The sequence below is a fragment of the Lepidothrix coronata genome, unplaced genomic scaffold (genome assembly GCF_001604755.1).
Source record: "Lepidothrix coronata isolate B3197 unplaced genomic scaffold, Lepidothrix_coronata-1.0 Scaffold90, whole genome shotgun sequence".
Lineage (NCBI taxonomy): Eukaryota > Metazoa > Chordata > Aves > Passeriformes > Pipridae > Lepidothrix > Lepidothrix coronata.
The window spans coordinates 2,513,145-2,539,202 of NW_016690270.1; the positions used below are offsets into that span (position 1 = coordinate 2,513,145).

At 48.0% G+C, this 26,058-nt stretch overlaps 1 protein-coding gene across 2 annotated transcripts; it reads right to left on the reverse strand.

The window, feature by feature from the left end:
* Positions 1–5,219: 5,219 nt before the first annotated feature.
* CTTNBP2NL (CTTNBP2 N-terminal like) lies at positions 5,220–25,489 on the reverse strand. Of its 2 annotated transcripts, none has more exons than XM_017821445.1 (5): positions 25,433–25,489; positions 20,290–20,397; positions 9,185–9,415; positions 7,473–7,580; positions 5,220–6,701 (listed from the first exon to the last, which is right to left on the reverse strand). In XM_017821445.1, the coding sequence occupies exons 2-5, from the start codon at positions 20,386–20,388 to the stop codon at positions 5,220–5,222; spliced, it is 1,920 nt and encodes a 639-aa protein (XP_017676934.1). In that variant the 5' UTR covers positions 20,389–20,397; positions 25,433–25,489. The 2 variants fall into 2 exon arrangements, with proteins under 2 accessions (XP_017676934.1, XP_017676933.1); XM_017821444.1 differs by lacking the exon at positions 25,433–25,489 and adding an exon at positions 21,985–22,171.
* Positions 25,490–26,058: the final 569 nt, after the last annotated feature.

The following is a 26,058-nucleotide window of genomic DNA, read 5'->3' on the forward strand; positions in this document are numbered from 1 at the left end:
GGAAGGCACTACTCTTGGGTTTTGTGCCATGTTTTACCCATGTTTGGAGGAAGTTGTGGCTCTGAATTGGAGGGTGGGAGCTGGCACGTGGAGCCAGAGCCTTGCAGGACTGGTGGTGTGTGACCAGCTGGGTGCTGGAGGCTTCCTCCAGGGCTGAGCTCCTGCTGGGACAGAGCTGGGAATACTGGGAACAGCTGGTGTGTCGTGACAGAGCAGTAAAACCATGGCTGTCCCAGTCAGATGGGCTGTCCTGTGCTGAGGGTGCCCTGCCATGGGGGTGCCTTATGATGGGGGTTCTCTACAACAGGGATGCCCTGAGATGGAGGTGTCCTGCAACAGGGATGCCCTGCAATGGGATGCCCTATGGTGAGGGTTTCCCTACGATGTGGGTGCCCTCCGTCGGGACAGGCGCTGCCCGTTTCCCCTCGCGGGTCGGGCCCTGCCGGTCCCCAGCTCGGTCTCGACACGAAGCGGCCGCCGGGCGGGTCTGGGCGGGGGGAGCGGGCGGGGAGCGGCCCCGGCCCGGCCCGTTCCCGGGCACAGATCGCCCTCCAGCGGCCACGGACCGGGAGAGGATGAGCCCTGCACAAGCCCTGGCCCGGGCTGCCCTGAGCATCCCTGCCCTGCCCTGAGCATCCCTGCCCGGCCCTGAGCATCTCTGCCCGGCCCTAGGCTCCCCTGCCCGGCCCTGAGCATCCCTGCCCGGCCCTAGGCTCCCCTGCCCGGCCCTGAGCATCCCTGCCCGGCCCTAGGCTCCCCTGCCCGGCCCTGAGCATCCCTGCCCGGCCCTAGGCTCCCCTGCCCGGCCCTGAGCATCCCTGCCCGGCCCTAGGCTCCCCTGCCCGGCCCTGAGCATCCCTGCCCGGCCCTAGGCTCCCCTGCCCGGCCCTGAGCATCCCTGCCCGGCCCTAGGCTCCCCTGCCCGGCCCTGAGCATCCCTGCCCGGCCCTAGGCTCCCCTGCCCAGCCCCAAGCTCCCCTGCCGTGTTTGGGCTGCACAGAGCATCCCTGCTCGGCCCTGAGCATCCTTGCCCTGTCCCAGGCTCCCCTGCCTGGCCCTGAGTTTCCCTGCCCTGTCCATGCTGTACAGAGCATCTCTGCCCGGCCATAAGCATCCCTGCCCGGCCCTGGGTTCCCCTGTCCATCCCTGAGCATCCCTGACCAGTCCTGAGCTGCCCTGCCCAGCCCCAGGAGCGCTGGAAGCAGGGTGGGAGTCAGGGGCTGCAGGGATGGCTCAGGACGTGGCACCCAAGCCACAGCCCCACACCCAGCAGTGCCTGCGGCCGGCCTGCAGAGGGTGGCAAACCCCCGGGCCCCCTCCTTGTGCTACACAGACCTCCGGGTCCCCTCCTTACCCCACAAAAACCCCAAGACCCCTCCTCACCCCACACGAGCCCAGGACTCCTCTCCTCACCCACACACGCAGGAACCGAGCTGGCACGGATGCGTTTTGGGGGATAAAGGGACGTCTTCTGTCCAAGGAACTGATGCCCTGTCTTCTGTGCAGAACCCAGCTGTGAGTAGGGACCAGGACCAGGATCAGGTTCAGCTCATCCCACTGGAAACAGGCTTCTTGCTCACCCCAGCTGGGCTGGGACTAACACCGTGCTCACCGTGTGTCGGAGGCACGAGGAACCAGCCCGGTGGTGTTTACCCAAGGCTTCGTCAGCATTCCAGGCTTGGGCAAGGACCTGCCACCGCTGGTGCTATAAAAAGCCATCAGGGCTGTGGCTGAGCCACACCAGCTCCCAGTTCCTGCCCGGGCAGGGCTCCTCACCTCCGGCTGCTTACGGGTAGGAAGCAGCGCTTGTTCGGTGGCTCTCGGCCGGTGCCACCACTGGCACAGCACTCTGGGGTGTCACCATGCCTGGAGAGATGAACAAAGAGCTTCTTCCCAGGCTGCTGCAAAACCTGTTCAGCTGAACTGATGTAAAGATAAGAAAACCAGGTCACTACCGAGGTGCACATTAGGGAGGCACAGGAGCCGTGGGTTCTTCCCTGTGGGTGGGAGGGGAGGCACCTGCAGCAGCTCTCGGGGGCAGAGAGGTGATGGTTCTCTGCATGGACACGCTGCATCCTGGGCAAAGGGGGTTTTTCCACAGCCAAGGCCTGTTCTGAGCTGGGTCACTCCCTGTGACAGGACTGAGCCACACTGCTCCATGGCAGAGGGGATCTCCATGAGAAACTCTGCATCCTGCCTGAACAAATCAGCAGGGGACTGGCACATCCATTTCCTGCACATCCATTTCCTCCCCAGGTGTTTATTCATATAATACCCCAAAAGCGTTATCCATCCAACATCACAACGCTGTGGCACACAGGTACTCTAGCAAAACTGGTTTTACTCAAAAATACCTAAAAGGCAGAGTTGTGTGGAGCACCCAGAGCGTGTTGTGCCACCTGAAGCACACGGTGCCCCGGGGAACCCCCCAAATTACAGCACCAGCAGCTGCAGGTGGGGGGTGATGGAGGAGCCACACAGCCCAGGCAGCAGCAACAACTGCTCAGGACTTGCTCTACTCCCCAGAAATTTGCTTCTTTCTGATATTTCAGAGCCTCCATTAAAGCTCCAGGTCCCTGTCTGAGCAAAGACACCCCGTTCTCACCACCAGGACTGTTTCCTGCTGGGCAGTCCCAACTGCAAACATCTCCTTAAGCAATTTGCACATCTTAAAAATAAAATCCTTTATTGATAATATGAATGTTTAACATGTTTAATGCCATCAGCTATAAAAATGATTAAAGACTTCAGCTTGGTACATTTGGCTTTACAAATTTACAAGTGTTAATGAATTAATACTAGTGTTATACATTTTGCACTTCATTATACTCCATTAGCCAGTGACAAACTCTGCAACAATGTCTGCTTAGGACTGATGTGAGTTAGAGAAGAAATATTTAGTTGCTTCCACACAGAATCTACATCAACAGTTAAATACTAACTCTAAATGTCTTACTGAATTAGTTGGATCCATTTTAATCCCTTGTGCTTAGTCTCTCTCAGAAGTTAGGCTACTAGCAAAAATACATTCTTTTGCATACCCCCTTCCCATATTATATTTCAGAAGAAACAGTACTCAGTGCATTTCCTATTAGACTTCATCATAGTATCTCTCTCTCTAGAGCTATCAATAAAGGGGATAATACCAGTTAGATTAATGTAAAAGCAAAGAAACTCGTTAAAGCAGTGTATACAAAAGCCTCACTTTTGAATTGGAAGGGATACATGGGCCAAAATCCACCTGCCCATCCATTTTTACAGTTTCTCTCAGCAAGAGGAAAAAAAAAAAAAATCTCCTGTGGATACTGAGTTAAAAAAGTAATAAATGTGCTTCCAAAAGAGTCACTGCCCATTTAGCTCTGGCTGCCTCTGTCCCTCTGCTGTTTGTGCACAGCCTGCTCCACTGGATTAGGAACAACAGCCTATAGGATCACAATTTAAAAGGCTGCTAAAAGGTCTGTCCAAACCTCTGTTCTAGTCCAAACACCTGCCACGGTGTGTGGGGTCACTCAGAGCAGCCCAGAGCTCTGCTGTCCCATGGGATGAGGCTCAAAGCCCCAAGGAACCTCCCTGCCATGGCCACAAGTGCCTCCTCCCACGGCACAGGGATCCTCCCCCCAGCAAAGGTGTTTGGTCTAAGGAAATACTGAAAACTGGCAAAGGAGAAGGTGTCTCTGGCAGTGGGAAGCTGTGCTCTGTGTAAACACCACACTGCACCCAGGGAAGGGCTCTCAACGCTGGGCGACACTGGGCAGCAAGTCCAGGTTCTAAATTTAGGATCAGTTCCCATCCAACACCGGAGATCAGCAACTCGGGGTCGTGCTCTCAGCCCCTGCCACTGATCTGTGGGGTTTCTCCTGTATTTCTCACCACAGTGACTCAGAAAACCACTGTGCTGTGCTGGCTGCTTTGCCTGCAGCAAATGTTTCTGCACAGGAACCAGCTGCTTTCTCCCCTCTCGGGCCCAAATGCTTTTTCCCACTCATGATTTGCCTCCAACTTAGACAATTCCTCACTAAATGGTTTTTTTAATTGCCACATCTTCTTCCTATTAAGCAGGAGATCAGGAGTAGATAAAGATTTCCCTAATACACTGTGTGTTTAGTACATATGTGTGTGATATACCTACACATATATACATATTCATTTCCACAGCAGTGATGATTTGGTTCCATAATTGCAGCCAAGGAAAGCCAGCAAGATCCCAAAGCTCGTGGGTAAAATCCAGGTCAGTCAGACACAACTGACAGAGATGAGGAACAAAATTATTGCTTTTGTTTATAGTCGAAGATCCCATGTTACTGTGTTGCAAAAAAACTGTGTCATGTGGATTAGTGATTTTTTTTTCAAGTAATAGTGAGATCTTTGTCAAGTAACAGAAAGATCCTTTTCTCAGAAGTTCTACACACAACAGTAGAATGCTTGAGGAGCTCGAAAATTCTGGGTGACACACCACAAACCAGAGTTTAGCCATTTAAAGCACACAGGCATCTCTGCAGAACGTGTGAGAGGAAAGCAAAAAGAACTATGTGGACAAGAAATACCGTGAGAAAAAAAGTATCCAGGTTGTATTACAGCTACATTTTACCCCAAAAAACTCATGTGCTTCCTCAAATTAGCTGGGAGCTGTGTCCTGAAGGGCACAGCATGGCTGGCTGTGTTGGTCTGGTGGTCACCTTACAGAATTTGTAGTGTATTTGCTAACTTCTTGTAGCAAATGGAAAGAATTCAAAAGAAAACCAGTGCTGGTTTCAACATTCAGGACTCAGAAGGATTTGTTTCTGCAGCTAGATGGTCCCCTCCTCACCTTTTCCCGAGAATCACATTCATATTGCAGGCTTAGTTCAGGCACTTTTATAAAATGTTCATCTGGAGTAAAAAGTCTGCAAAAAAAATCTTTTTCTGCATAATTTAAAAGTAGCATTTCAGTCCCATTAGAGGTTGACAGGTCCCACCACACGATTATGGTTCTCTCTAATGATTTGACTGTTGCCATGAGACGTTTGGAGGCTACTGTATAGCTGTAGTTAAGGTTTCTTCATAAACAAAAATATTTTCCTACCTATTAAAAAAAAAAAAAAAGAGAAAAAAAAATATACTAAATGCTTTATACAGACAGAATCTGCTACTATGGAAATAAATAACATGGAGTGGAAAAAAACAGTGTCTTAGCTCCAGGGTGCTGAGCCGTGGAATGTCACATTCCCAGTTTCTGGAGACTAGCTGCTGGTTGGCAGGAGGATCTCCAGGTCTTTGCCATTCGACACGACGGCGTTGTTGGAGCAGCTGCTTGCCACGTCCATGGGGGCACCCAGGGGGGACGCCTGGGCAGGGCTTTTGGTGAGAGGAGCAGGAGCAGCAGGTGACTGAGCCAGGCCAGGCTTCTTCGGAGGGATGGGCGGAGGGTTCCCCCTCTCTGCTCTAGGAATGGTCGGCGACTTAATCCCAGGAGACAACGGGCTGAGCGGGCTGGACACCTTGACAGGGCTGGGGGAGTGCCCAGCCTCGGTTTTGGGGCTCCCAGCACTGGCCAGGGTTCGGTAGTCCGTGCCAAACGGGGAGCTGTTGGGGGAGACGGGTTTGATGGGGCCCTGCTGGCTGGTGAACCTGGAGAGCACCTGAGTGACCGTGTTGCGGGCCAGCTGCTTGGCTGCTGAGTTGTCTGCCAGGGTGGGGGACAGGTCCCGGGAGGGGGGGCTCTGCAGCCCACTGGACTGATGGTCCTGCTCCGCCTGGGACTGGAACTTGTGCCTGGCTGCGTGGAAGCGCTGGTTGATGCCCACCTGGTAGGAGGACTGGTAGCCAGGGCTGCTGGCCGAGGCTCCCACCAAGCGTTTGGTCAGCACCGGTGAGGAGCAGGGAGAAGGTGTCAGGGAGGACCCAGCTGTGCTGCTGGGGGACAGGGAGACCCCCCCAGCAGGGTGCTGGGACATCAGGTGCACCGGTGACTCCGTTCTCACGGGAGAACTCCCGTTCTCCACCGCGCTTTCCGAGGCTGCACCAGCAGATCTCTCCCTCTGAACCTGGCTCTCTGCAGGGTGTGTCTGCAGGGGCTCCCCACCTGCCTGCCCATCCAGGTCACAATGCCCGTTGGATTTTGCATAGGAGTGAACTGGTGCAGAGGGGCTGGGAAACATGCTGTGAACAGCTTTGCTTGTGCTGGCAGGGTTTGCCCTCTCTGCCTGCAGACACTCGGTCTGGCAAGACACAGACTTCACCGGGGGACTGTCGGTTGTGACGCCTCTGGACATCACCGAGGGGCTCGGCTGCAAAGGCTCAGAGGGACTGTGCTCCTGCTGAGAAGCCTCCAGCTCTTTCAGGGCTTTCTTCAGACATTCCACCTCTTCTTTGAGTGCTTTTGTTCGGTTTTCTTCTCTGTTCAGCTTGGCTTTCAGCTGCTCCCTTTCAATGTCGAACTCCGAGAGCTGCTTTTCGACCTGTGCTTCCATCTGCAAACCCCGCTTCCTCTTGGCTGCCAGCTCCTCTTCCAGCTTGCTCACCTTACTCTTCTCCTTTTCCAACTTCAAGCTCAGTTCTGCTGTCTTCTGCCCCTCCTCAGCTGCTTTGGCAGTGGCTTTCTTGCACTCCACTACAAGCATGGAGGACAGTTGCTTGTGGCGTGCCCTCTCCTCCTCCAGCTGGCTTGACAGCTTCTTCTGTTCTTTCTCAAACTTTTTCACTTGGGATTTTTCAAACTCCACCTGCAAATTAAGAACAAAAGAGATTCTAAGGGAACCTTAAAGCCTTGAAGGATAATGCCCCAAAAAGGAATGGGGTTCACTGTGTATCTCGGAGAAATCACACGGTAAAAGATGGCAATGGCTAAGAAAGAGGTTCTTGCCCCAGGAACCTGCAAGACAGTCTGGAATGACTCAGCTTGCACGTAGTAAGAATTATTACTTACTAGTAGTTTTATCATGTATGAAATTCAATTGACCTTTAGTGAGATATACACCCAGCCTGCCATGCACTGATGGAACAAGCGAGCCGGAGCAAAGCCTCCTTCCACCTCATTTACTACTTTGTCAGTTTGCCTTTTAAAGGCATTTAGGCTTTAAAATGCTGATGTGTTATGTGTGCTTAATAAAGGCAGCAGCGCTGGAGTAACTGAAAACAGTGGCTTAAATATTTATTAGCATCTCTGAATAACACCCCCAGGAGATCTCTCATGACTTATTCTGAATTTTGAGCACACAGAGCACCACCAATTGTAAGTTCAGCCCTGTTCTTGAGCACTCCTCAGATTTCAGGCTGAAGGAAGATCTGATTGCCTATTAATAGCTTTTAGCACTGCTCAGCCACCGAAACGCCCCGAGAAATTAAGGTTGTTTTTCAGAGCAAAATGATAAAAGCCAGGAGGTGCCTTAGAGAGGGAGGTTCCTGCTACTCTTTCAACATGTCCCTGAGGGGTTCAGCACCCAGGAGCTCGGGGGTTTCTGTGGGCTGGGTAATCAGCAGCTCCCAAACTGTACCTGCTGGGTGAGCCGCTCCCGCTCCTTCTCCAGCATGTAGGTGACATCGTCCCCCTCGGCCGTGTCCTGGGCGTGCCGCTGCCTCTCCTCCTCCAGGTCCAGGATCACCTGCCAAACAAACACCAGGGGATGCCCAGCTGTGCTCACAGGCAGGGAGAGATCAGCACAGACAGTCACACAACACGTCCAAAGCCACAGGGAGGGATCTGTGCCCTCGCACAGGCCCGAATGACACACGGGAGCAACCAGTGCAGGCTCAGACATCCAAATTCAACTCAAAGTCACATTTTTGGACAGGCTCAGTACTGTGTTGTTACCTGGTCTAACTGAGTCAGTTTGTGAAAGAAGTTACAAAAATGTCACACTGCATCTATCTTCACATCTTCATTTTATCATTAAATACCTGAATTGCACGATTCTCCTCCACACTGTGGAACAGCCTTGAGAGGTTCCTGTTATGAACATTCCCATCCCAGAAGGACGGGGGTTGGAAGGGCCCTCTGGAGATCACCTAGTCCAACCCTCTTGCCAAAGCAGGTTCACCTGCAGCAGGTTGCACAGATCACACCCAGGAGGGGTTTGGATATCTCCAGAGAAGGAGACTGCACAGCCTCTCTGGGCAGCCTGTTCCAGTGCACTGCCACCCTCAAAATACATCAGTTTTTCCTCATATTCAGATGGAACTCCCTGTATTTCAGTCTGTGCCTGTTGTGCCTTGAAACTCAGAATTTCCTGGCAGGAGCACCAATACAAACCCCAGAAGAAGCAGAGGTGCTGCACCCAGGGGACACAGCAGTGACAGGACAGTCCTTGCTATGGTTCCAGCACTAATTCCCACACAGGCTTCTCCCCAGTGCCTTACAGGGATTTGAGGACTCCAGTGCCAAGTTTATTTTAAAGAACATTAATTTGTTCCTCCACTTAAGAGCAAGATGAGCTCTTGAAATGAAACTGCTTCCCATAAGGACCCAGTTAAGGAGCTCCTTCAGCTTTAACGCTGAATTACATGAATAATTGAAATTCTATTAACTCAACAAAAAAAAAAAACCACTCAGAATACAAACTTTCCAAGAGGATCTGCTGTTTCTCATCACCAAAACTCTGAGCTCTCCCAACACATGCTCAACCTGAATTTAGCAGCTCCTCCTTAGCAGTTCCTCAGAAGCGCCGTCTTCCTGAAATTTAAGCTTCCAAATAATGCTTATATATCATTAAGTATTTAAGGGAGATTTTCACAGAAGGAGACAGGAAGAACAGAAGGAGAAGGGGAAAAATATCTGATTTTAATAGTATGATTTAATTAGATATTTGGCTGAAAAGTAAACCACAGCCTTGCTGTCACTTCCAGAGGCTTCTATTTCTGTGGAATTACGTGAACCAAGGACTATATTGATGTCAATATGCATTTAAACTACATCTGAAGAATAACAGGTGCTTCATTAAAGAGGCCAAATAGCATGGAAAATACTTCTGGTCACTCCATACTTCCTTAGGGAAGCACAAGGAGGTGCTGTCTCATTACTACCTGGCACCAGCTCTTCAATAACCACAAGCAGAACAGTGACTTTCTGCTGAGAATTCCATCTTCCAGAGATCCTTTCCTACATTTTGGGAAGCACTACACCCTCCCAGCTGTAAGCCAGTTCCTTTTTGGACTTTCCCAACAAAAACATCTTGTGTGTGCTTCAGATCTTATTTGAAGTAAAACCTACCTTTCTGTGTCTGCTTTCTGCAGCAGCCAGTTGGGATAACATTCTTTCCTGCATGTTCTTGCAATGTTTCATCACCACTTTCAAAATAGATAAAGGGTTGGAGCATACTGGCTGTTTTTCACCATGATTCCCCTCTTTCAGGGTCTCAAAATCCCTCTGCAAAGCCATCAGTGGGTCGCTGATGTTGTACTTGCCATAGCGTTCCTCGATGAACGTGTCTCTGTGCTGGGCCTGCAACACAAAAACAAATTTGCATTTTAATATCCTTGAAGCAAAAAAAAAAACACAAACAAAAATGAGCTAAAGAAGGAAGCATTTTGTAGTTAATATTCCTCTCTCTCTGTTTTCCACTTAGAGATAAAGAGAACTCCACACAGTCTGATTCATATCCTGTTATCTGCTATAAGAATAGGAGCATTCAGACAGGAAAAAACACAAGTGTGTGTCATGTTAAAGGTTAACAGACAGGAGATTAATTCATAAAACAAAGGGGTCTACCTGAAAGGCAGCACAGCCCATGCCACTGAAAAAAAAAAGTCCACCTGGACCTTCTGATCACACCAATAACAAAGGGACAAACACTCTGATCAAATTAATACCATGAGAAGGTAAGTGTAGGGTGAGGACAATAATCCTTCTATCATCAGAAGGGGTTTTCAAGCTGTTAAGTTTAAGGTTTCAGCTGGGCCCCAAGCTGATGAAAATGCTCATTAATACATTTAAAATGGACAATATACCTCGAGTGCTGTGTCCAGCTCTGGCCCATCACTGCAAGAAAGACATTGAGGGGCTGGAGCGTGTCCAGGGAAAGGGATGGAGCTGGGAAGGGGCTGGAAAAGGGGCTGGAGCACCAGGAGCAGCTGAGGGAGCTGGGGGGGCTCAGCCTGGAGAAAAGGAGGCTCAGGGGGGACCTTCTCTCTCTCTGTGACTCCCTGACAGGAGGGGGGAGCCGGGGGGGGTCGGGCTCTGCTCCCAGGGAACAAGGGACAGGAGGAGAGGGAACGGCCTCCAGCTGTGCCAGGGGAGGGTCAGGTTGGACATCAGGAGGAATTTCCTCCTGGAAAGGGTGGTCAGGCCTTGGAAGGGGCTGCCCAGGGAGGTGGTGGAGTCCCCATCCCTGGAAGTGTTCCAAAAACGACTGGACATGGCACTGAGTGCTCTGGGCTGGGGGACAGGGTGGTGTTGGGTCATCAGCTGGACTCGATGATCTTGGAAGTCTTTTCCAATCTTAACGATTTTATGAAAAGCTGGTGGTCTCCCACTAACAAAGACAATAAAATCTACAATATGGAAGTAAAGCCAGCTCTGGCCTGGATCAGATGCACAGCTGGGCACCTCCCCACTTCACAGCTGCTCTCCAGGTGAGACACCTGAGTCTTGCAAGTGGTTTTTGTAAATGTTCTCATTCCCACAGCTGGAACAGAAGCAAACCCACACTATTCAGCCTGAAACAAGCCCCGAGGAGGTTAGAAAAAGCATGTGCTTGATTAACTTCTCACTGTCCCTGTTGAACAGTGATTTTTAACCAAGTGGCCCCAGACAAACAAGAAATAAAGGAAAATCTTGCTTAAAAACAGCATCTCCACAATACATTCAGTCTCCAAACATCCTCATACCACAGCGACCTGCCATGGCCATGACTTACATTCCACAACTGTGTGAAAGCAAAGAAGGTAAGAACCAACTCCTGCTCAATAAAAGATTTAATCATTTACTGTCCCATCAGTGAAAGAAGCAGTTTGTGTGGTTTCCTTGACTGTGTCACCATCAAAGAATTTCGTGTTGAGCAATTAAAGAGTTTCATTCTTGCCAGAGCCTATAAATCCGTGAATTGTTAATAAAATCCTTAATGTTCTCATCCAGACTAAACAGAGTTTAGTTTCTCAAGAAGCAAGACAGGACTGATGAGGTTTCTTTGGTGACATGTAAGAATTGAGACAACTCACATGTACCAGGCTCCACATTTACAGTGTTTAATGGTTGGACTCGATGAGCTCAGACGTCTTTTCCAACCCAAATGATTATGAATCAGCCATTCCATCTGGAAATCTGTTTGTCAGGATACCAATAGGCTTATCCTACTGAATGATTACTGTGAAGTTCTGAAAACTAAACAAAACTTCATAAACACCCAGATATTAAAGTATTGTCTGCATGTTTACCACCATGATAAGAAACCGTGTGAAAACAGATATTTATGCAACAAAAGACACAGGAGGGAAAACAGTTCTGGATACAAAAGAGCCCTCAGAGCTGTCCTGGCTGGGAGAAACATAATCATTGCTTTCTACTGAAGTGGTTCTGGGCTTTGTGAAAACCTGGGACTCTTTCATGGTGGGATTCTGAGCACTTGTGAAAACCTGGGACTGTTTCATTCCCACGGGTACCACTGACAGCACAACCCCGTGCCCAGCAGAGCTGCTGCACCTGCCAGGGAATAACACCTTCCAAACCCCAGGTTTAACTTGGATTCCTCTGGATCCATATTGTCTCCTAAGGACTGGTTACCATGACAATTCACACCTTTCCTTTGCCATATAAATGGCTCTGTTCTGTTCTGCACTGGCACGTTTTTTAGTCAGGCCACACATGTGGGTTTTCCTCTGCACGAGGTGCCTGCAGCACTGCAAGGCAGGAGTGAGTTCTGGTGCCTTTAACCACGGTGTGTTTAATTTAGAACAAACTTTAGCACGTTCAACCAGCCAAGCACTGTGTGACCCACAGGAGGCTTCTGATCCAAGCTGCACTTTTCCTGCCAGGGCACACAAATGACATGTTTTTGCCTCCAAACAAACGCTGCCTGTACTTTTATCAGATGTGCTTCACCTTTCTGCTCCCAGCAGAGCACAAACAGCAGCTAAACCATCCCAAATCGAGCACAGCAGCTTTCCAGAGCTGGTGGAGGGCTCCAAGCAGCAGCCCCACACAGCCCTGACTCTGCTGATGGTGTGAATGGCACAGAGCTGGCACAGGGTGGAAAACAAAGCTCCCAGCTCTGAATGCAGAGCCAGCCCGTGCCAGCCTCGCTGGGCACCTCCCCAGAAACCCCTTCAGAGAACAGGACTGGCAAACTGTCCCCCATTTCTCATGGGACTGCACAAGGGCATCTTTCAGATAGCAAGGACTGAGCCTGGCTCAAATGAAAAGGCAGCTCAGAAGCCAGGACTTCTTGGAATGGCTGTTTCCTGATGTCCCAGTATCAAAAATGCAAATATTTCACTTGAGCACACAAGGGCTGTAGTCACAGAGCCATGGAATATCCAGAGCTGGAAAAGACCCACTAGGATCATTGAGTCCAACTCTTGGACCTGCATTCTAAGGTGCAACCACGTGAGTGGCATGAAAAAAATTAATAAAGTCAACTTCTGCTCTCCAAGGGAGAAGTGTTTGCATTGCCTTGACAAAAGGCAGAAAAAATGAAACCAAAATACTTTTATTTGCATATCTCCTCCATAATCAAACCCAATTAGGGACATTCATCCTGTTTGGAGCTGGGTTTTAACCCCTGCAGTAAACAACCACAGAGGAACAGCTCACACTCACAGAAACCCCTCCCTGTCTATCAGCAATACCCATCAGGAACTGTGGATACCTTTGATCAGAGCTCCAGATATTGTTCTAACTTTACACAATGAAAAAAAAAAAGGAGAGGAAGGAAAAGATCAGCCCTGGAAATGGGAGGGCAATCCTGGATAATGGGGCAGCCCTGGTTTAATGAATCACAGGAAAAACTACAGGCTGGTTTTTTTTAGGTTTGTTTGTTTTTTTTTTTTTTCCAGGAACAGGGAATCTTCAGTTTTTCTGAAGAACTTATAAAAATGACTCAGTGAAACCTCAGTATAAGTGGGGAGGGAATTTCTACGTGACTCAAGCTTTAAAAAGCCTGTAAATATAAATTGGGATACCCATCCAGCTGGCCTAATTGCCTTGACAGATGAACTTAATCCCAACTCATCCCAGTGCTGGTCATTCCACAACCACACAGGAACATGGGAGAGACCCTTCCAAAGGGCACCAGTGTTTCACCAGTGTAAACAAACCTTGCCTTTACTGGGCAAGTTCTTCCTAATAAAATCTCAAAGAACTGGGATTAAGGTGTGTCCCCCTCCATTTTTTGCACCACTGGAGGTGTAACCAAAGCCCTGTTTTCCTCTGCTCCTCACAGCACTGATCCCTGTTGAATTTAGTGGGATGGTTTGTTTCCTGTCTGGGAAAGAACAAGTAGTTCTTCCTTGCTCCTCTGAGCAATTAAGTGTTTTCCTGCACTGGCATGACAAACAGATGAGACTATCATAACATGAAGAGCTTTCTCAAGTCCAGCTATTCTTCTTTAATAGCCAGCAGAGCATAAACACTTAATTAAAGTTGTCTAGACTAGGAAAAGTCTTAACCAGGTCATCCTACACCGACCACATCTCGTTTGCAAAAACAAACCCAGCGCTTTGGCATTTGGGCCACCGTGCACTTGGGAATGCAAACAGGGATTGTTTTGCAGAGCAGTCACCAAAAATCATCGAGGCAGCTCTTTGAAAACGAAGTCACAGTGCCATAATATGCAGAGGTTGTTTTATACAGGTGTGGAAGTGTCACAGAGTGACTCGTGCTCCTCTGCAGCTCAACTTCTCCGTCACTGGAGGACTCATGTACAAACATCTCCAACAGCTGGGATTTTGTCCTGCCTGAACTAAAGTTCAGTCTTAAATACAGTTGTTCAACCTTCAAAACAGAAGGAACTTCATGATGGAAGAGAAATATTCTGTTAGTGAGCCCAAAACTTAGATCTCAGATCCCACTATCAGCCTTCTGAAACACAGAGATCCACAGGAAGACAGGCTTTGATAATAAGGAAATAAGGTTACAAAATGCATTGTTAACTCAGGGGTGGAAAATTTCATCTGGATCAGAGATGACATATACACTCCCAACAGCAGCAGCTGTGCTTTGAAAGAAGATGAAATCCTCTGCAACTGGATGATCTCCTATTTTAGCACCTCCACCTGTAGCATCTCAAATATGCAGCTGGGAATTTCCTATCAAAACACTCCAACTCCTGAAGCAATTAAATGGATTACTCAGCAGTTTTGAAGACTAATAAACTGCCCTCTCCCAACAGGAAAAGAAGACAACATTTAAGCTTGGGCTGCTTTTAAAAAAGGAAGCAGCCACGCACATCAAGTGCTCTTAAAAATAAAACTCCAGGTGACTGGAAGAATTAGGCAACAGCAGAGAGGGTTCCATGTGAAACCCGCTGGCTTTGAGCTCCAGTTTGGGTAACGGACCACTGTTAGTCCATTTGGGAAGAGATAATTCTGATTTTATGGAGCAGGAGCAATATCTGACCCAACTGACAAGATATTTCCCATGCAGGCAAAGCAAAGGCTTCGCTTTCTTAGGAAAAAAGCTACAGTTTCCTCTTGGGATTTCTAGACTGGTTTGGGATGAATGTTTCCCAGAACCTATTTCTGTAGGATTTTTTTTTTTAATAAAAGATTTCCTTTTGCTGAAACCTCGTTTATGTGACAACGTTTTCTCCCTGCATTCAATCATCTTTACAACTTGTTTTACTGGAACATCAAACAGGGAATTTCCAAGACTTTGTTTCAAGTATTTTTTGGACACAATGTAGAGTATTCCTCCTGCCTGTAATTTCAGAGTTCATCAGCACAAGGCAAACACACTGTTAATTAACTGTAGCTACTGTGTATGCAGTTCTCCAGTAATAATTTGCACAGAAGTTCCTCCTTCATGCAGCAGAGAGTGGAATAATCTTTAAATAGCTGCTTTGAACTTCCTTATTAGCTTCTCTCCCCAGAGACAGATATTGGGAATAAAGACAGGCTGAGGTCACAGCAACCACTGACAGGGAGAAGGGAAATGGGGGTGGGGACCACTTGCTTTGCCCAAAAATAAATGTCAAAGAATGCTGGAGTGGGATTCCCAGTGTTGCTTCAGCTCCAGCTCTGCAGCAATGCCAAGCACAGAGCCACAAAGCAAAGTGCTCCAATGCAGCTTCTGTCTTAATTGCCATCATTATATCAAGTGAACAAACCAGATAAACGAGAGCTGCCCACTTGTAACACATGAAGGGCCTGTTATCAGCTTGGAAGAAGACAAGGAGTTTTCTTAGGAAATGTCAAAAGAGCATAAAATTGCAATTTCTTTCTCTGGGAGCTTCTGGTGCAGTGTGTAAAGCCTGGCTGTGCCCAGCTCCCAGATGGTGCAGGGATGGCACCGTGCTCAGGAACTGCACCTTGGTCACCCCTGAACCAGGGAGCCCAAGGACACCCCGAGAGCTGAAATTCCGAGTAGGAGCCATTCCAGAGTGGGAACCATTCCCACACCTCTCTGCTCCCTTCTCCTGCACCTTCCTGGGCACTGAGGAGGTGAAGAAAATCAGGTTTTTTTTGAAAGATCCTGGCAAAGTGTGCTGCTTCCAGCAAGGAATAAACAAAAACTTCCCCCGAAGCTGCAGGAAAAGCTGTGAGGAAGGGCTGCATTCCAGCAGGACAGCACCCCTGGGAACGCTGCTCCATGGAAGCTGCTTTCCAAGTGATGCAAAAGCCCAATTTGCCCCATCTGTAAAAGATTTAGCAGCATCTGCAGCAAGGTTTTGTATTACTGAGCTTTTCTTTCGATTTAAACGAGAGGTAGGCTTCAGGTTTTGAAACTGCTCTGTAAACTTAAGTTCCTAAATCCACTGACCAAGGCACACTTAATTTTGCAGTGCATTAATATTGCTTCAGAGTGACTCACTGAACTCAGGAGCAAAGAGCTGAACACCAGCTCCCAGGCATTTACACAAAATAGTTTCTATCCCAGTGTAAATTGCCTGAGGCCTCATTAACATAAAAGAAAAAGCCAGAAAGCCGTTTCCCGTTTTCTAAAAGCAAACAGAACTTCAGTTCTAATGTATGGAAAATTCTCTTTAAAGAGCAGGGGGAAGCAGGGAACAAAGTGCTCTAAGACAGCACTAGAGAGCCATTTAAATATTGAATTGTTTCCAGTCGTGGTGTGCTATTTCAGAAGATGAACCTGTGGTTCCTGCAATCCTTTCCACACAGCAATAAGGACTCAGAGCCTGACTCTTGGTATTATGCAACTCTCTGACAGCATCTGGGGGTTTTTTGGATGATATAAACACAATTATAGCTACAGGAAAAGGAGCACAATAAGAAGTGAGACTTAAGGTCTGTTCCAACACTGAGATTTATGTAGTGGACAGGAAGCTACTTTCAGGCAGAAAAAAAAAAAAAAGTTTTTTTTTCCTTTCTCCAAAGAGATTTTAAAATAGAGGGAGCAAACTGAAGCACTGGGAAAGGGTATTTTGAACACAGTAAACTTGTTCACTTTATATGAGTATAATTGAATAATAATATTTTTATTTTTTCAATATATTTTATATTGAAATATGTATAATATATATTGAATATGTATAATATATATTGAATATCTATAATATATATTGAAATATATAAAATATATCGAAATATATATAATATATATTGATATATAGAATATATATTGATATATATAAAATATATATAATATATATTCAATATATATAGAATATATATAATATATATTTCAATATATAACATATATTTTATATATAATATATAAAAATATATATAATATATACTGAAATATATATAATATATATTGAATATATAAAAATATATTGAATATATAAAAATATATTGAAATATATAATATATATTGAAATATATATTATATATTGAAATATATATTATATATTGAAATATATATAATATATATTGATATATAAAAATATATTGAAATATATAATATATATTGAATATATATAATATACATATTCAACATATTTTATTTTATTCAATACAAATGAATAAATAACTGTTGAAATTGAAGTAATATCACAATTTTAAATGGACATTAAAAGGCAAGACCAGGTTCACAGGGAGGGATGATTGTCCTTATTACAATGCCCAGCACTCCAATACACAGGAAAAAAAATAAACTACAGGAAAAAGAAGGACACAAGTCAGGGAGGGGAATTCCTGATATGCTGGAAGCATCAGTTAGAGGTGATCTAACAACTGCTCTGGGAGCAGCAAACACATCCCAGGGGTTTCAAATTCCACCCCAGCACACGGAGAGCTGCTGGCTCCAGGTGGGGTGTGAAGAGATGTCCCCAGAGAAGGCAGCGAGGAAGAAAGAGTCAAGATTTGGGCAGGGAGGGAAGCAAAGGAGCACAAGTGGTGCCTGGAACCCCCAGCTCAGCAGCTCCAGCCTGACCCAGAGGGCAGCAGGGCCAGTGCCAACCACCGAGGGCCTGAGACCAGGGGGGAGAGGGAAACTATTTTAAGCTTTGTCATCTGCATGCATGGATTCCCTCTGCTAAATGCCAGATGCAAAATGTTTGTCTCTGAGCGTGCAGGAGGATCAATTATTGCAGACTGGGTTACAGTCAAATTACAAGTTTAGAAATGGAGGGGCTTTTTCCCTGCAAGTTCTTGTCCTTTCCTGTTATGCAGCAAAAGGATTTGCCTCAAACATCCAGAGTTCAGAAGCACTTAAATCTGAACTGGAAGTTAAACCAGCCCATGAAGGGAAAGGCATTTTTGCTACTATGTGGGAATTAAATAGGCAGATAAAATTCTGATTTTTAACCACTGACACTGATGTGTTTAATGTAACTGCTGGGGAAAATCACCGGCATGATTTAGGATCGTGTAATCCCCTAATAAAGTTCAGAGGTTTGAACTCCACCTTTTCCCCCAACATATACCTGCACTTCCCATAAAACTATCACTCCTCCAAAGAAATTTGGCAGCTGAGGCAGGATATAAAGTCCACAACACTTTGGGAACAGAGAGAGCTGTGAGACCACAGTCAGACAATTCTTTCCCCAGCCCTGGGTGTTCCAACCCCTCTCAGGGCAAATTACAGCTCAATTTGTCCAATATATGCAAGTTAAACTAAATGCTCTCAGAGTTTCAACCTTTAATTCGGTCTTAAAAGGTTTTTTTCTTTTCTTCTGGGCAGCACTTAAATGTATCAAAACGTGAGTAAACAGATTAGCAAGGTTTCCTTTAATTAGTCACCCACAATCAAATTCTTCAGCCAGGAAGGCTCGGTAAAGCTGTTACCACAGTTACTATCAGCAAACAAGGAGGAAAACACAGCAAACCCCAGAATTTCTCTGGCTCTATATTCCAAATAAGTGGACAAAGCAAAGCTGGGACTTCTCTGCTGCTGAACCTCTGCCCAGCCACCAGATTAAGCAGTTACATGACTTTTCCTTCCACGTATGGAAAGGGCAGCGTGGGCTCCTGCCAGCAGGAAGCCAGGCTTGGGCTGCAGCATCCCTGGGAACGGGCTTTTGGATGTGAGGAGCAGCACAGCTGGAGATCTGCAACATCTCCCACTGCTGCAGGCGCTGGCCAGTTTTCAGGGGCTGCAATTTTCATGCTCAGGAGGCAGCAAGAGCCAGTTCTGACTCGAAGCTTTCCCTGCCCTTTCCTCCCACCTCCAGCTTTCCTCACAATCTCCAGATGAAACCCTACAGCATAGCCCTGACAGAAGAAGGGGAAAACAGCACTAACCTTTGATTAGCTTGGTATTTTATACTCCATAATTACCCAGCATAGGTTACAATTTCATTTAATTTCGTCTCAGTTATGAGGACTCGACAAATTATGTCAAAGGGTATTCTGACTGTATTAATGTCCTCACACGAGAGGGAACTGCAGGTTAAATTTCAACAGAAGAGATAATTGCTTTACACTGGAAGGGAGGCAGTAAAAAGCCTCTGGAATGGAGCTGCTGCATTCCTTCCCTGTGCTCCATTACACGCATTTCACACCGAAATATTAAATTGAGGCTTGTTTGGGTAACAAATTCTGACCACACAGAATGAGAAAACAGATCCCAGGACAGAGGAGAAACAAATCTCTTTCAAAACAGGAGCTAAACCTTCCACCTGATCCATAGTTTTGAGAGGGTGAAGATAGACTTCCAAAATGAAAATATTATTTAAATGCAAAAACAATTAACAACAAACATAAGCAGAGGACATCCCTCTACTCCCCCAAAAGGTGTTTGGAATCAAGCTACAGAAGCTTTTGCTGGAAAACCAAGCCCTGCAGCTCCCAGGCCTGCAACCTGCCATTCCTCTTTTGAAATAGCTGGGAATTTTAAACATTATGAGCAGTGACAGCTCAGCTTGGAAAAGCCTTCAATATTCAACCCTGCCACAACTCATTGCTTCAAAAATTGACCCCTTCCATCATTTATAGCACTGGGGTTTTTTCCACCTTACTGAGGCTGAGTGCCAACCAGGTTTCCTAGCAGTATTACACATACATTTTTAAAATTTTCCAGGCTTAATATTAACACAACAAACTGGCCAGAGAGTACCACAGACCACACCACTTCAGCCAGTTTTCCTGCACCACGAACAACCCCTGCAAGAAGAGGCTCCAGCACCACTGTCCCTTGTCCCATCACGTGTGCTCACACCACCACCACCACATCACCTGCACTGATGTGGCTTAAACTTGACTTTTTTTGGAGCAGTTTTACCTGGTTACTGCCTCACTGGAAGGCTACACTGATGCTTGTGCCAGCAAAGGGAAAGAATAAGTGTGGGGCTCAGCAGTGCCAGCTTATGGTGGCTCAGTCAATGCAAAGCCACGGGTGCTTTTCACTCTGTGTGACGTTATTCTCACTAAAAGACTAATCTGGGAGCCCTCCTGGTGAGCAGAGTTCCTGCTTTAAGCAGCCCTTCCCTTGCTAAAGGAGAACAAAACCAACAAAGGAATTCTGAGACAGCTTCTGCACAGCAGAAACACGTGGTTCTTTTATGAGGAAGGATGGAAACACGCAGGTAACTCTGCGTTTCAACGCTGAAATGCTCCTTGCAGCAGCTTCCCAAAATGAATTCCAAGGCATGGGTGATAATACAGCATTTATTATGTAATCCTGCTGATATTAACATGGGATTCTGAGCCAGTAATAAGCCTTTGCCTCCCGATTTCACCCTGGATACAAGTGCTCTGCAGAACTTACAACAGCAGAACTGATGTCATTTTTGCCTCTTATCCTGGTACTTACAAACATACCTTTAAGGCCTCTATGACAAGATCCCTTGCTTCTAATTCTCCCTCTAGAATGCTAAAGAGTGTCAGTAGTTCTGGTTTGCTGAGTTTTTCCAGATTCATCCTGAAAACCTGGGAAAAAAGAAAAGGAACAGAATTTAGTTTAGGTGTTTCTTTGGACATTAAACTCAGTATTCTAAGCTGTGACATATAATCTCCATTTAACTTCAGCTTCCAGATTCGGGATTGCAAATTGCCCTGAGGGGGGGAAGGGAACAATAAACAAGGGGATCATTTTCTCTCCAGCTTCCAAGACCAGTTGTAGAAGATGCATTGCCACCTTTTCCCAGGGGACACGAACATATGCACACCCAGATGGTGAGGGCAGAGCGTGCAGGCTAAAATGACAGGATAATATTCACCAAGAAGTAGCCAAAGTTAACAGGAAAGGGGGGGGAAAAAACATGGATATTTAAAAGCTGTAAATGACACATCTGGATCACGCAGCTGCAAACATCACTGAGGAGCTGTGATGAATGAAGGCCAAGCTGGGCCACCCACACAAGCTCCATGGTGAAGGGAATATTGCAGTGCTGAGATATGTTTCCTAGGAATGCCATTATCCATTCCTAATGGAACAGGCCCAAACCACTTTACAAAAATCAATGCCACGGAAAATACACATTTAATTACCACTATTTCCAACTGTTTCACTATCACCATCATTTATTAAATACAATTTTACTGCCTACGTAAGAACAGAGATCCATCATCTGAACTGCACTTAAAGAAGCTTTTTATTCCCTTGCATCTTTGCTGCTACACTTAATGTTGCCCAGTAATAAGCCTTTTCATTACATTGTTTTGTTAAAAATGGAAATAATTGCAAGACTAAATCCTTGTCTGTAATGCAGATATATCCACTGAGACAGTCTTGTGCTTTGCACAACCGTCAAATGCACTTTTCTGAGTCCAAGTTTCACCAAACTTCATGTCAGTAAGAAAATGCTACAGCACCAAAAGCTTCTCAGAGACTTCAAACTCCAGTGGCAAGTGATAAAGGGTTAAACTGGCCTTTACTGGAGAAGCCTTTCCAGCTAAAACATTCAGCTGAAGCCTAATTTGTCTGAAGTCACTGCTCCTTTACAACTGATTTGCATAACTGTGCCTTGGAGAGTTATACACAAAAGCAAGTTCTGTCTTGTTTGTGCCAGAGCAGTTTTCCAGTCACTGGGAACAGAAAGTTCTGCTCAGAGAGGAGCAAGCAGCTTCATACAGCAAGAGAAATCAGAAATGTGCTCCCTGCCCCTCTGCTAAGCAGGGAGGGCTCTCATCACACGCTTCATGCAGTGTTTGACATGAAATTCCATAAAGCAGCAACATTTCTTACTCTCAGACTCTTCTGGCTCACCCTCCCACTGCCACGGGCTGCTCAGGAAGCATCAGTGGGAGTGCCCACGACTGGCTGTTCCAAACCCAGCCTAACTGGACACCGTGGATCTGTCAGCATTGCAGCCACACATTCCAGAGGAAAACCCATGAGTGGAGTGTTTGGAAAACCTGTTCAATCTGCCATCATGTTAAAAAAGCCTGATCTGGAGCTGACACAAGGGTGTCACTTCGGAAACTCGCTCTATTGACTCAAATCACACTTTGGTGGGCCAGGATAGTGCTGGTCACTCTTTAGCAAGAGTTACACCTTCTGAGCAGCCAACACACCTTGAGTGGGCCAGGATGGGAATGACCATCAGCTTCAGGAATGGCTGGATGGTTCTGTCACCACGAGGATCCTGCCTAGCTGAGACCACAGGGAAAGAGTGTGATTTACAACTTGTTTCTCTTAAAAAGGGAGAGAATGCAACAGAAGCAGCAAATTAATGCTAAAATGTAACTAAGCAGCCATACAGGGTGAGGAGAGAGGGCTTGTTTTTAGCCTTTAATATTTACTATGCTTAAGTCTGAGCTGCACCACTTCCCTGGGCAGCTTTTAAATGTGGAATATCCAAACATCTGCTCAGGAGATGCACAACCCACCCCAGTCCTTGCTCAGGCTAAATTCACAGGTGCTAAGACTGAATCAGTACTGAGGGGAAATAACTTTTTCTGCCAGATACTCCCCAAGTTATATTGGTTTTTCTGGCATTATAAACCAGAACTAAAAAGGAGAAGTTTCCTTTGAGATCTCGGAACAAAATGTATCATCTAATTCTGTAACCCCAGGACAGCAAGTGTCGAACACGGACTTCCAACGTGACTCTATCCAGGCTTTTCCCTTAAAAAGGGATGACACAGAAATGTGCAGCTGCATCTCTCCATGAGCTACCAAGCAGCTCACTCTTACAGCAGGGGCAGCTACCAGCTGCAGTTTGGCATTTAAAAGCTATTAGTCTGGGCAGTAATAATTTCTACTCTATATCCTAAATACTCCCATTGTGACTTGTACTTCCCAGTGTTATAGGAATAAGCCCTGCTATTCTTACCATGCCTCTGTAGTCTTTAATCAGCTTAATAACATAAACAAGCCCTGGCCTAAAATATACAGGTAAAAATACTTAAGAGAAATAAAGAGCAGGAGGCAGTTTGCAACGGCAATCGTTTATACAACAACAAGAGGTAACATTAAAGGTATAGAAGTGGTGCAGCCTCAGCTTCCTTGTGTGCAACCTGCTGCTTTTGGACCTCTAACTGCTCTGCTGGCATCAGTTACCCCACACTGAGGGGACAGACTGGCAGCAGAGGCTACAAATAAGGTCACTGCCCTAAAAAAACCCATTAAAATGCACCTGTATTCTGCAGGGATCCACAGGGAGCTTCTAGAACCCACCTGGCAGATTCCTGTTATGCTGAATGGATCACAACCCCAAGTGTTCCCTTTCAGGGCCACTCAACCCTAGGGAGCTGAAAACTTGGGGGGGAGAAAAAAGTTCTGTTCATTCTAAGCTGCTATTTTGCAAGAACAAGAAGCATCTCTGGATCAAAGAGCTAATAAGCACATATTTGAGCTCCTCCTCCCCCTGTCCAAATCTAAATCCAAACCCATTCCCAGCCCTTCAGCATCACAGGCTCCTGAGCTGACCATTCCAAGGCTGCTTTCAGGCTACACATCCCTGTGCCTTCCCTCTTCCCACTTTTTAACAAAAGATCACACCAACCCTATTCAGTCACCCAGTTCTCCCCCTTGCACCCAGTTCTCCCCCTTGCAAACAGCCCCCTTCTGCCAAAGGGATCTGGATGCCTCAGCTGGGGAACCTGACCCTCTGTTTCCAAACCTTTAACCAGGAGATAGGGTTTCCCAGCATCAGAAACAAGATCCAGCAATTCCCAGGGCACATTACCCCTTCCCATCCAGGGAAACAGGCTGAGTGGAATCAGAGAGTAAACCACAAGGACCTCATTATTTAGTCTGATGGTATAAATATTTTCCCTCAGCCTGAGATATAGCACCATTTTTGGACAATAAGCCCGAGTTTAGAGCACAAACAAAGATAATTACTTATTGCTTGCCTAAAGGTGAGCTTCCTTTCAGCTATGGACCATCAGAGTCTCCCCAGCAGACCGTGAGTGGAGATAACACTCTTCTAAGAAAGTTATTTCCCGGTATTTAACTGAAAATAACCATCAAGAGCAGTTGAAATGTACGTACAACCACACAAGCCAACAAACCAGGGGGAGTTATCTTTGGCATGTGCCACTTGAGGAACAAAACAGATAAGCTTCCAGAGCGTGGCAGCTCCTCCTCGCCCTGAATCACGGCGAGGTGATTATGAAACCAGTCCAGGTTCCATTTCACTTGTCTCACACACATACGAGCACGAACCAAGTGAAAGAATGTTGCCAGCACAGGGGAACTTCACCCACCCACTTGCAGCAAAGGTTGGAGGCAGAGGGCAGCAATCAAAGACCAGCCCGAGGCACAGAGAGGGGAGTTTGTCAGGTGGAAGCTTCAAGATCCTCTGCAAGCCCTTGGCTCAAAACTCTTCCACTTAAAATGATATAATGAAGAACAAAGCTTGTTGTTCCTTTTTCCTCCGAAACAGGGTATTTCCAAAGCTGTGCCAACGCAACAATGCCTCTATGTCCATAACCCCAAATCAGCTTCCTTTTCTCTTGCCTGTCCCCGAAGAGGAGCTGATATTTTCCAGGAGCCAGCACGGGCAGTCGTGTAATCGCATTCCCAGGAGAACCCAAATGACTAGTTTGGGAACTCCTGATAGACAAGTTCCCCGAACTGCTGCTGCGTGTGTAGCGTGATGTTCGAGTCGTTACAATAATTACACGATATGTTTATGTAATAGGAAAAAAAAAAAGCCAAGGATGCACTATATAATTGTGCATCCACGGTGCTACCTGGCGTTGCATCACAACTGTGGAGGATTAGGTTAAAATGAGAAGGGTTTATGTGTCTATCTCACAGGAGAAAGGACATCTACCCCCCAAAAAACATTTTCGCACTGTTATTTTTTTAAGTACTACTGGGAAAAGAAGCAAAGCAGCAAAATTTTGAGCGTGTGCTTTGTGCGAGTCCTTGAACAGCCCCCGTGCAGCTCCTTGAAAGAGAATCAAAACCATCGCTGACCTTCAGCCCCCCCAGCCCGGGGGGAGCCTCGTCCCCTCCTGCCACACGATCGCTGGTGACCCCGGCACAGGGACGGGACGAGGGTCACCCCGGGACACGGGGCAGCTCCAGCAGCACATCGCGGGCACCGGCACCCCGGGAGGGGGCGGCTCGGTGCCTCCCGAGCTGCACAACCGGGCCGGTGCAACCGAAACAAAGGGAAACGCCGCCCCGGAGCCCGAGCCCGCCGCCGCCCGGAGCCCCCCGAGCATCCCCCGGCACCGGGGGCGGCACCGCGGGTCCCGGGGGGGGGGGCAACAACCCCCCCCGCCGCGCCAGGCCCGGCCCAGCTCCCGGGAACGCCCCCCGCTCTCCCCGCGGCCTCCGCGCCCCGCGGTACCGCCCAACCCGCGGCCGCGGCCGCCCCCGGCCGCAGCGGCCCCGCCACCGCCCCTCTCTCAGCCCGCGCCGCCCCGCACCTGCCGCTGCCCGCCCGCATCCGCAGCGCCGCTCCAGGACGGGCCGGACCGAGCGGGACCGAGCGCGGAGCCCGAGGCGAGACCCGCTTTGCCTCGCACCGACCTGCCCTGCCCTGCCCTGCCCCGCACCGACCTGCCCCGCGCCGCCACTGCCGCCGCCGCCGCCGCCGCGCCACTCCGCTCCCCATCGGCCGCCCCGCCCCTTTGCCCCGCCCCTCCTTGATTGACGGCGCGCCCGCCAATCAGCGCCGCGGCCGCCGCGCCCTAGGACCAATCCACCGCGAGGGAGGCGGGGAGAGGGCGGGGCGCGGTGACAACAGCCAATCAGACGGAGCGGGCGGGGCGCGGAGGGCGGGGCGGAGGGTGAAAATCCCTTTTGTTCGCGGCGGAGCGAGCGGGCGGCCGTGATTGGCGCGTCACTTCCGCCGCGGGCGGGGTGGAGCCGCCGCGGGCGGGGCCGGGGGCACCGCCCGAGCCGCCGCCCCCGCGCTGAGGCGACGGCCCGGGCGGGGACCCGGGAACAGGGCCCGGGCGGGGACCCGGGAACAGGGCCCGGGCGGCGGGAATGGGGGTGTATAAAAACTCATCGAAAGGAGCCCCGTAGAGACCCTGCTTGGGAGCGCGGCGGTGCCTGAGCTGGACGGGGGTCCGGGCAGGAGTGTGCCCCTCAGGGAGCCCGTGGCACACCAGAGCCCCTCACAGCCCTTCATGGTGCCCGTAACAGACCAGTGCCCCTCAGCCCCTCATGGTGCCCGTGCA